This window comes from Sphaeramia orbicularis, chromosome 14 (genome assembly GCF_902148855.1).
Source record: "Sphaeramia orbicularis chromosome 14, fSphaOr1.1, whole genome shotgun sequence".
Taxonomy (NCBI): domain Eukaryota; kingdom Metazoa; phylum Chordata; class Actinopteri; order Kurtiformes; family Apogonidae; genus Sphaeramia; species Sphaeramia orbicularis.
Window position 1 is genome coordinate 10,993,569 of NC_043970.1, and position 12,431 is coordinate 11,005,999.

The following is a 12,431-nucleotide window of genomic DNA, read 5'->3' on the forward strand; positions in this document are numbered from 1 at the left end:
ATAGACCAGTGGTTCTCAACTGGTCTGTCTTCAGGACCCATGATCACCCCTCAATGACAAACCATGACCCAAATTAGTAACAGTTGATCTTCTCATATTTATTTAATGAAAAGATGGTGTGTTTTGAACCTGAGATAATACAGAATATCACAGTATGCCAACACAGAAGACAAGTTTAATGATAAACCAAAGTGACCAGCAGGTGGTGATGCTAAATATTCCCTTTAAAGGAGTGACATTTAGCTTTTTTAAATGGAATTATGCATTTTAAAACATTTCCCTGTGGTCTACATAAACTGTAAATGCTATGCTTGGGCCTGAATTCTTCATTAATGTAACTCCACAGGTCCATCTTCAACCCTATTTCTGAGTAATGACACCAGAAAGGTGGTTTTGAGCGCTGGCCCTTTAAATGAGCAACTTCAGGCCCCACCCCCTCCAGGTTGTTGGTTGTGCTGGTCTGTCCCCATTCAAACAACTAAACATTTTAGGTAATCACCTTGAAGTTTGGACATATTTTCAGTTTTTATTACAACTGCTGCTGCTGCTGATAAACAATTATGGCATTCTCAGAGAAATGTTTGCCGGAAGTCTGGACCTTACATGTTCAAATGTCATGACGTAAATAGTTATAGATGTAACAAATTAAGAGCGGGTTAGGGGTCAAAAGCGGGTCATCCAATAACCGAAGGGTTGGCGGTTTGAATCCCACTCTATCCTAGTCATGTGCTGTTGTGTCCTCGGGCAAGACACTTCACCCTCCCTAACTGCGGTGCTGCTACTCACACTGGTGTATGAATGTGTATGAATGTTCGGTGGTGGTCGGAGGGGCTGTAGGTGCAGATTGGCAGCCACGCTTCCGTCAGTCTGCCCCAGGACAGCTGTGGATACATATGTAGTTTACCAGCACCAGAGGGGGAATGTGTGAGTGAATGAATAATGGATCCACTGTACACGCATTGAGTATACATTCATAGAAAAGCACTTTATAAATCTAACCCATTATTGTTATTATTATATTATAATTTCAAGCTGTCACAAAAAAGTGCATCTAGTCAAAAATTAAGAGTGCATTCAGTCACTTATTCAAGAATCAAACACACTGAAGTTTTTATCCTTAATGACCATATCTGGTTTCACCATGATTTGAATATAAACTTTTGGGTCATCTTTTATGCTATGAAATGTATGGTGTTAATTAGCATTACAATGCATTACCTCCACCTACTGTTGGGGAGTGTGAATGGGTGGCGCTCACACGTGTATATAATTACAACAAGAATTCAAGAACTCAATTATATGCTTTTGGTGACACAATAGATGTGAAAACACTGCCTCCGAGACGCTCCCAAATGATCACGTCTTTTAGTATGTGCTGTACAACACTTCCTTCTAACAGCATCTGACAACAAAATAAAAACTCTCCAAACTTCTTCCTCTCAGCTGCTTTTCGTAAACAGCAGTTTGATTCACTGACATGGTTTTACAGGACAAACCAGGCACTCAATGAAACCCAGCCATATTTCATAAAACAGGCCGCTGTTATACGGTGAGGCTGCCGAGGTAATATAATATCAGAGAAGCAGACAGATTATTGCGTCCGGTGATATTTTATAGTCTCGTCTTTATGAGACAGAATGGCCTGATCATGGAGAACAATAAACAAACAGCAGACAATAAAACAGGCGTGTTGTTTACTCGACCAGATTAAAAAGCCTGTGCTGAAACCGATGCGTCTTAAAGCGCAGAGAAAAGGAGGAGAGAGAAAAACTGTAAAATGTTGGATGTCATAAAGCCCCCATGTTTTACAACTTCCTGTTATGTGTGTTTTAATGAGGAAAGGACATAATTGGAATCCAGCTGCGACAGGAAACGCAAGAGCTGCTTAAGGTGCAGACTATGTGTGGTGCCTTTAAGGAACATTTATTTAATGATGTGTTCGAATGTCCTTGTGGTGTCGGACTCAAGACACGCTTGAGGGGGGGAAAGAATTGGCTCCGTCTCTGCGGTCACCTGAAGTCAAGCCATGTGGTGGACATTTTTCGTATGTTTTTCAGAGTTCGTAAGTCAGGCTGAACTTCTGTCCTTGCTTGAATCATACATCAAATAACTTCCTTTTTTTTTTTCAAAATATATAGTTTTGGGGAATTCATGTCTGTTTTTTTTTGCTTTTGGGACAGCAGAGAGAGGACATGAAAGTCAGGGAAAGAGAAGGGACATGCAAACCAAGGACGTTCACGCTGGGAGCTGATTCAAGGACGCTGTGGTTTATGGTCATCGCCCTTAACTGCTCTGACCAAAAACTTTTTGAGACATTATGGTTAAAACATTAGGGATTAGAGATCCTATTCAACTCAAGAGTGTTTGCACCAGTGAGGCAAAAAGTATTCAGATCATATATTCAAGTAAAAGTACTAATATAGTACACAGAAATACTCCATTACTCTTATATAAAAGTCCTATTTAAGTAAAAGTGCATAAGTTGTAGTAGCACAATGTAGTTGAAATATTAAGAAAATTACTGGTTTAGTTCTTCAGACTGAATTAGATCCATACATCATTACATTATCATTAGTAAAGCATTGGTGTTAGAGGTAGTTTTAGTGCTAGACTGACTTTATCTCCAGTTTTATTACACAGTCTGAGGCATCTTGGCATGATTAATGAGAGAAGACAAGAACAAAAAACAAAGTTCAGATGCACAAATCTGTAGCTTTTTGGACTTATTCTTAAATGTTTAATTTTTGTTGAGATACTGAATGATTTGAACATTTATTGAAATTAAACCCTGTGAGAATTTTACAAAAGAAAAATCAATGATTGAAGCTGTTTCCAACTCAGATGTCTGAGCTACAACACACTATGGGACGGGAAGTGGTATTTTAAAAAGCTAGTTATATTATCAATTATGTAAAATCTTCATGGGCTAAAAGGAGAAACATTTACATCTGACACACAAAGATGTGGAAGTATAAAGTAGACTATAATAGAAATATTCAAGTAAAGTAAAAGCTCATAGTTATTTTCCAAGACAGGTTTGTACAAATTAAAACAAAAACATGCACAATGTAATGCTACTTTAAAATACGAAGACATACTTTGGACCGAAAATGGGTCATGGAGTGGTTTTTCCTGGGTTTAGTGGAATTACCCAATTCACTGAGTAAAATACATAACAATAATATCATAAATGAATTACTTTGCCTCATCGAGACAGAAATGAAATGTTCTTCTAAAAAAAACAGTGAGCGCTGACCTCATTAAAGCCACACTGAAGACAAAAGTGAGTAAAATGCAGAAAAGACTTAAAATACATAAGAGAAAAAGGAAGACATAAAAGACCTGACAAGATGAAAACAACAGAACAAAAGAGACTGAGTGACTGTGTTTAAACAGCAGAAACGTCAAGTCAGTCGTGTGTGCGTGTGCGTGTGTATCATCTCCATGAATTGTTTGGGTGTTGGAGTAGGTTTTGGTTGTTGAGTGTGTTTAATGTTGTTGCTTTCTGGAGAAAATGGAGACATTATGGCCATTCATGGTGTCATTTTGTAAGTTTGGGTCCTGAGGTTTATTGTCATAGCCTTAACTGCTCTGCTATATTCGACAAAAACATTTTGACACATTATGGTTGACCTTCCAGTATCCGTGTGAGCATATTATGCACACTTTGCACTTCATGTTATAAAAGGTGTGTACAGTGGAAACACTAGCACTAGCACCCTTCTCCAAAGTGAGTAAAAAATGTGCATTGACACAATTCAACATTTGACCTAACACAAAAAATAATAATGCATATTAACCAGTGTTGCTGTTAATCATTGACATATGCCAACCTGCAAAAATAAAAAAAGTAATCCAATATTTATGCAGTATACTGGAAAAAAACTCTAGCACACAATCTAACAATGTAACAAGAGTTTTTAAAGTGTACCTGTACTGGTCATGCTTACAATAATAATTGTGCTTTGTGTATTACTTATAAGCCACGGAGCTGCAAATTCAGTAAAAAAAACACCATAAATGCACCGCACTGGACCATTTTATTATGTGAATTACAGGCGGGGGCAGAACCTATGGGGAGCATCCATTGCTGGCTGTAAGTGATGTGGCCTCGTTGATTCTGGGTGATCGAGTGTGACTAAAGAAGCAGCAGTCAGTGAGAAAGATTGAGTGGAACACTGGAAAAAATAAAAATCTTACCAAGTGTGTTTTTGTAGTCAAAATATCTCATCACACTTAAAATTATACATAATCACCTAAAGAGTAACTTTTCAGTGAGATATAAGAACTTAGTTTTAGACAATAGATCTTGAAAATCGTATTTCAAGAAATATTGCCAAGATAATTTTCACTTGTTCCGTTGGCAGATTTTTTTTTTTTTTGCTTCATTCCAGATTTTTTTCCTTAATTCCACATTTTTTCTTGCTTAATTCAAGCAAAAAATCTGGCAATGGAACAAGTGAAAATTATCTTGGTAAGATTTCTTGAAATAAGATTTTCAAGATCTATTGTCTAAAAATAAGTTCTTATATCTTCCTGAAAAGTTACTCTTTAGGTGATTATGTCTTATTTTAAGTGTGATGAGATATTTTGACTGGAAATGAGAAAAATATACTTGTTAAGATTTTTATTTTTTCCAGTGAAAGTACATGTTTGTACTTATTTGTGCAACCATAAGCTTTGCATGCTGCCATTGTCCTAGAGAAGCAACCCTGGCCTACAATGTGTCATCTTAGACTGGTGTCTGCTGCGCGGCGTCAATGACCAGTCCATCACAGACCAGGTGATCGAACAAATCAACAAGTGTGCGTCACTAGCGGTGCTGGAACAGCCCATGAAGGAGGAAACATGTCGCTGACCATGAATGACTGACAGAGCAGTGACTTAGTACTCACACGTACTTGACAATGGGCTATGATGTAAGTTACCGGACAAGACCGCTAGTATTATACATGATCATTAGAAATAGCTAGAAAAGAAAATTCCCTACAGGTACAATTTAACATCCTTATACTAAATATCAACAGTTTTTTGTGACAATAGCGCATCATTTTACTTTTTACCATCTTGTTTTGTTTAAAACTGTCATTTCACCTGCAGCACTTTTTACGTTTGAGGAAAATACTGCAAGTGTTGCCTAAAAGCCTTGTTAACAACACTCATTACGATACACTTACTTAAACACCGACGCCGTTTACACAGATTGCTCTGCATTATAAGTTAATTACCTTGTGCTGGGCTGGTTGTAATCAGCGTTTAAATGTGCGTGTGTCGCTGCTGCACTCTCAGCGACAGCAGTGGATGTTGTGGTAGTAGTAGCAGCAGCAGTAACAGCAGCGGCAGCGGTAGCAGTAGTAGAAGTAGAAGCAGCAGTACAGGTCCTGTTGTTGCTGCTGCTGTTACACCTGTCGTCAACCGCGGGGGTCGGCATGGAGTCCACCGAACAGATACTGGAGCGGGACGAGATCTCACTGTGGCTGGAGTCGGACAGGTTGTCTGCCTTACCGGCCGGGAGGAGGGCGTAACCTGCAGAGAGAATGGCAAAGTATGGATTTATAAAAGAAGCAGAAACATAGCAATAAGAAACACCAGGATGAGGAGCGGAAGTAGAGTTTTGATAAACGATACAGTATTGTATTGTATTGTATTGTATTCTATTCTATTGTAATGCTTGACCAAAATGTTAAATACTGAACAGCATTTGGTGGATGACTCAGTATCATTAAAGTTGACAATGTTACTGTTTGCCCTGATGATGATTTATTATCTCAGAGTTTATGAGCAGTGCTATTAAACTTCTCTATCCAACTGAAGCGGGGGCTCAGACACGAGAGCAGCTGTGTAAATGAATGAATACATAAATCGAGAAAGCATCAGAACTGTCTGAACAAACTTGCACCCACACAAAGGCTGAGATGAAACTAAATCCTTGCTGATTTAAGAACTTGGAAGAAGGATCTGAAACATTTTCATTTTTAATAGCCAAAACTTTAAAACAACTCTGACAGTGCAGTTAAAATCAGCAATAACTGGTCATTTTCATTTTGTCATAAAATTTTAGTCACCTGGGGATATAATAATAAGCCATGAACAGGTCTAAAAGGTTAAACCAAACATGTACAAACAGAGAAAGAAGTCTTTAACCAAATAAAGATGAGAAAAAAGCATTAAAGTCATGAGTTACAGGGAGGACAGCCACATAAAAAACTAAAGCGGACTCCTAAACAAAGGCTGATTTTTGGGATGCATTATTTAGGTTAAGATGAAGTTAATGTGAATATGTTTCAGAGGTGACATTTGCATTACTTTGCAGTATTACTCCCATGAACACACAAATGTTGGGAAAAGTCTATATGCTATATCAAACTGAAATGAATTTCCATTTTTTCTTTCCAGTTCTGACAAGATCTTATCTGTGCATCAGTTCCTTCCAATATTCACTATATATTCATACTCTGAGGCTGCTATTCTTATGTCCCTCTGAGACTCAAATCCCATTTCTGTAACTCATCGCAGATCTGTGGCTCTCAACTCGTTTCACTTTTAACTAATTTTAATCTTTAACTCTCTTTTGTCATTCACCAATCTGTCAGTTCTGTCTGTCAGACAGTCTTCCTCCTGGCGTGTCTGTCCCTGCAGAGCCAGAGGAAGGGATTGGGGCTGATCGACCTCCTGGCTCTCGGCTCTGACCCTGGTTTATTCTGAGGAGGTGGGGAGGAGGGGGCCGCCGCCTCCCCCTGAGCCCCCCTACTGTTCAGATGAGGTCTGACTGCCATGAGCCTCTCCCTGGACTGACTCCTCTCCCTGAGAATCCTGAATGATGATAGGGTTCTTTTCCTGGTGGGACCTGCTGGGGGCTGGGGCCTCATTAGCTGAGGCTGGAGGACAGGTGACATGGGTGCTGACCCTGTTAGGCAGGGTCTCACTGCTTTTACTGCTGTTAGTCTCTCATCTGTGTGCTTATTCTTACACCTCCATCTCCCTCTGCTTTGGTCTGATTGAAATGAGCCCCTCTGCATTGTCCCTGTCTCCTCCTCCTCCTCCTCCTCTCTGATTGTCTCTCTCTCCCTGCTGCTCTCTCGGCTGTGGTGCGTAGTCATGAGTAGAATCCTCTTGTGGAGGTGAGCCCCACCTATGCCATAGCTGCGTAGACTGACTGTGCTGGCCTTTGTGCTAGCGTCACTGGTTAGCGAGGATGAAGACCCCGACAAGTTCATTTGGCTGGAGTTCTGTGACTTCGGTATGCCTCCGACTGTAAAGACACAAGGAGATTAAGAGTATTTTAACCCATAAATACCCAAACATCCTCTGGTGACCAAAATCATTTGCTGATATAAAATATTAAACTGATGATCAACTAATACTATAAATACATGTGAATAATTGGTTAAATATACAGTTTGCCAATTTTTCATGGTCCTCAAATACGACTCATTTAGACGTTCAGAGGCTCCATAGTGAACATGGAAACACCGTCATCTATTACAACACTGATTCACCAGTGGAGTTTGATCATTGACAGTGGATGGAGACACAAGGTTTATGTTCAGTTAACTCTTTAAGTGCCAGACAGTTAAGGGGCTAATAAGCCTTAAAAGTGCCACAGAATTTGGCCGTTTTCAGTATTTCGCGTCGTTTTTATAATATTTGAAGAATCCTGCAGGAAACCGCTCGGTAACATCCGACCGATTGCTAATTAGATTCAAAATGCACCGGACGCAGCCGATTCATTATTGATCGTAATTTGCATAATTCATAATAATAATAATAATAATAATAATAATAATAATAATAATAATAATAATCTTTATTTATATAACACTTTTCATACATTACAAACTGTAGCACAAAGTGCTTTACATATCAGTTTAAAAATCAGTACCGCCCCCCATCCACACCCACCCACTCACCCGCGCACACACACACACACACACATATACGTGCAAACCCACAAGCTCACACATACAAGACTGACTGAGCACGGGTAGACCAGAACAAAAATGTACAAGTAAAAGTAAAACATCAATTTAGGAGGCACTGTCTCAGGGAGCCATCCGCACCAGGATGCAGCCGCCGACCCCGGCAACCAGGCACCAGCAACACAGCCCCGCATCCCAACTAGTGGGAGAGGGCCAACTGGGACCCCCATCCACCAGAAAGGAGCGGACCCCAGTGAGAGAAGGCGCCACAGCCCCAGGAGTCCACAGCCGCCCCCCGGCATGGAGGGCTCCCTCTGATGAAACACCGGAGAATAAGAAACATTAAAAAGATATAAAAATATTATTCGGTCGCGTGACCTCAAATTCCCGTCTGCTTGGTCTCAAAAGGGGGACACAGAAAGAACGTCATCGAAATGTGAGAAAGAAATGGGGGTGGATGGTTTGTTTGTACACAAATATGGCGTGTTCTCCAAAGCCGATCTGATCGGCCCGTGGCACTTTACAGGTTGTTCTCGTAAAGCCGATTTAATCGGCCCATGGCACTGAAAGTGTTAATGATATATTTTCTTCAGTTTTCTCTGTTTCTGATATAATAACCCTCAACTTTAATCGGAGCTTTTATGAACATCTACATGATCAGTAAATTAAATACAGGGAGAGAGGTGATTTTCACTTAAAAATGCAAAATACAGAGCATAATATTACAATAAATGGAAATAAATCACTTAAGAAAAGTTAAAAATAGAGAAAAAAATCATTTTGGAATTGCTACAAAAGTAGCAGTGAAGCTTTATGAGTTAATACTTGTGAGAAAGAGGATAGAACCTACAGGACATGATCTGTGTGTCTACAAAAGGTCAAGTCACTCAAAAATAATCTCCTGAAAGTTGCAGGAAAAAAAAAAAAAAGGAAAACACTAATTATTTAGGCTTCTGTAAAGTGATCTGGGGCTAATAAATTAGTCTGCATAGTATGGTCAGTGGGTGGCAGTGTAGGCTATGTTATATTCAAACAGAGTCGCAGAAGTAGAGATATTGCTGTTTTTCACTGAGGACACACAATTGGTGATTCTGCTCCCAGCTCCACACTAACTGTTATTACTACCAGCCATGTTCTATGGGAATAAAAGTAGAACATTAGAAGCCAAGGAAACATCTGATCAGTCACCTGAGTTAAATGTTCATAATGTCATAACTTATGGTAAAATTGTGTTTCTCCCATTATGTACATTAAATATTTTTTTGGAGAACTGATAAACTAAATGCGAAAACATTTTTTTATTTCATATATTTATTTATTCATTTATTTTTACATTTTTTGAAAAAGCTACTTAATTTCATCATTTCCATAAACTTTTTCACATGTAAAACTAGTTTCGCTAGTTTAGTTACTGGTTTAGTTGCTATTACATTTTAACATGTAAAAGCAGATCACAGATACAAATTACTGCTCGAGTCCAGTCTTCAGCTAATACTGTTTACATATCAAAAAGTCTGAATATATATGGCTAAAACTACTGAAAGTAGTGTGTTAGATTGAATAATATTTTTCAGATCGACTGCTGGTAGATGAGTTGCTTTTCTGCTTTTTTTGTCACATTCCGCATCCCTGAGGCACTAGAAAAGAAGGAACTGTACATTCCCCTTGAATTCAGAGAAGCCTCACACATCACTGTGTTATATTGTGCATAATGAACAAATAACAAAATCATTGGTCTGTGCTATTCCTGCATGCAAATCTGATAAATTATGTTCCTGCATCACCATTTACACATTAACGTCTGAAACGTGAGTGAGCGACATTGCCTCAAGGAAGAAAAAATAGTGGATACACTGCAGAAAAAATATCTGTCTCTACTGCAGTAATTTGACCTGGGAATGACCTTTCACACTGAAGTCAAAAGCCCAATGTTAGTGAGTTTTTTGGTTCAGTGTGAAAGGGACATAAAGGCAGTGCTCTTTGGTGGAAAGTTTTTGTTGCAGACCTTTACGTGGAGAGCCTTGAGGAGACACCGTGGGGCTGGAGTGAAGGGAGGAGATGGTGGAGACGGTGTCATCAGACGGCCTCTTGATGCTCCATTCCTCTGCAGAAGTCACAGGAGGTTTCTTCACGACCTGGGGAGAATTTGAGTCTGGAACAGAAGAAAGAGATGCAGCAGAACAGTGAAATATAACTGAAACATGTGGAAAAGTAAGCAGAGTTTACTAATGCCCCGCCCTGTCACACAACACTTTGCTCCTTCTGCTCACTGACACCCTACCTACCCAGGGATTAATTTTTAGTCCTGCCTTTCAAACTTTTGAAAAACTTTTCAAAAATGTGTAAAAAAAAAAAAAAAAAAAAAAAGAGAGAAAAGCACATGTAAAGAATATGTGTATAAAATTTGAAAAGAATTGTGTACACAGTGTCAGAGAAATCCCTTGGACAAATGGAATTGTGAGGTTTTTATAAAAAGCTGGATGTGAACAATGCAGAATTTACTCAACAGGGCTTCAACACACTCTGAATTACAAACCGAGATCATGACTTCAACTTCATACAAACAGTTATTAAATAATGAATCATGATTACATTTAACATGTTACCAATATTTAGCTATTAATAAACCAATAATAACTGCACCAACAGAACAAGCCTCTGCAGGCTATTTACCACATAAATCAAATAAAATTCCATAATTTAATATCCAAGTTGGTTTTATCTATGAAATGCAATGTGCAGTGTAACCCGTAATGTCCAAATAGATAAAGTGTCTGTAAGAACATGTCTAATTGAGATGTGTAGTGCAGTGTACTCACTGGGTGTACTTAAGTCCTTAGGGGTGCTCTTCTTCCGTAGAGGGTTCAAAGGGACTTGGACCTGAAGGACTTGTGACACCCTGTTCTGGGATTTCCCTGAAGGCAGAGCCGATCGTAGAGACACCGGGGACATGTCCGATTTGGTGGATCGTCTCTCACTCAAGTTCTTTGACACTGCAAGCAAAGTAAAAATATGAAGATGATGAAATATTATATATGGAGTTGCAAGTATTGAATATACAGTACCTAGTGTTCTCTACTGCAGGGTATTTATAAATCCACTAGGTGGCACTGCTGCACAATAATAACTTTAAACTACACAGTGCAGAACATACTGTCAAATCTCTTCTACAGTATAGAGCACAGTCGCTCTTCTTGTGACAATATTTACCTTTAAGAAAGTCTATTATTATTATTATTATTACACCACTGGTAAATAAAGAAAAACTACAGCTGAAATACAAAGAACTCCATTACCCATCAGCTCAAATAACTGTTAATTATGTAATATTGACCAGATTGGTTTGCAGTACCTCTGTACTTTTAGGAGAGTAAGCAGACCTTTCAAATTGCCGTTACATTTATGTGAGGTTTATCTAAGGAACATACCCAGGATTTAAGAACATTCATCATGACTAAAGGGGAAGTGCTCCTACAGAGATTTTTTTTTGGTGATAATGTAATTTTCTGAGTAAAATATACACATTTATGAGGTAAAAACAAACTGTTAATAAATGAAAGGGTACAGCAACTATAGGAGAAAATGGGCTTAACTGAAAAATTCTATGAAGTTCAATGAGTGATATTTAGTGATGACATCTAGTGGTGAAGGGGATATTAACTCCAAATTCAGACATAACATGACAGCAATGCACTTGAACTCTGTTCTAAGATACTGTAGAACAGGGGTGTCCAATCCTGGTCCTGGAGAGCTGCTATCCTGCATGTTTTAGATGCATCCCTCTTCCTATATGCCTGATTCAAATGATAAGCCTATCATCAAGCTCTGCAGAAGCCTGATAACGACTGTCAGGTGGACTGGAAGAGGGAAACTTCTAAAACATGCAGGATAGTAGCTCTCCAGGAGCAGGATTGGACACTCCTGCTGTAGAAACATGGACCCTGTGAAAAGCACCCTGTTTCCTCTGTGGAAGTGAACAGCTCCATTTAAGGTGGAAAAATATGAACACTATACAGATTATTTTTGTGTGATTATACACCAGTGAAAACATAATTCTGGAAATAATATTCCATTTCCTCATATATTCTCCTAATCCTTCATAATCCTTCATAGTGGGCCTACATTTTAGATTATTCCATAAATAAACTTGGGATGAGAACTACTACTGTGGCTTGGATGGATGGGTAATATAAGAAGTGTTTCTAAGAAATAGAAGTATGAGTTATTACCAACCTGAACCAGTCACATCTACACTGTACTTCAAGAGTTGAGGGTATTTTCTTAGTATTTCAGATGTAATTTATCTGTATTTATCTTCCTTGTTACCAATGATCACAACACAATCTTATACATTACTATAATTCACCCGGTAAATACTTTATAATTGGAGCACTGGAGGGGTTAAGAATCACCTATTAGTGTGAATGGACACACTATGAAATATGACATATATCTTACAATAAATAAAATGTACATACTGTATATTCAACTAATATTCAAGACAGAATATGA

General features: G+C 38.7%; 1 protein-coding gene across 3 annotated transcripts in view; it reads right to left on the minus strand.

The window, feature by feature from the left end:
- The window catches only part of rapgef6 (Rap guanine nucleotide exchange factor (GEF) 6), a 132,855-nt gene that overhangs the window by 5,340 nt on the left and 115,084 nt on the right, over positions 1-12,431 (minus strand). For all 3 annotated transcript variants that reach the window (XM_030153332.1, XM_030153334.1, XM_030153333.1), the window contains 4 exons: positions 10,739-10,912; positions 9,925-10,071; positions 7,133-7,252; positions 5,229-5,526 (listed from right to left, as the gene is read on the minus strand). In XM_030153332.1, coding sequence (XP_030009192.1) covers positions 5,229-5,526; positions 7,133-7,252; positions 9,925-10,071; positions 10,739-10,912 — 739 coding nt within the window. The remainder of the gene's footprint in view (positions 1-5,228; positions 5,527-7,132; positions 7,253-9,924; positions 10,072-10,738; positions 10,913-12,431) is intronic.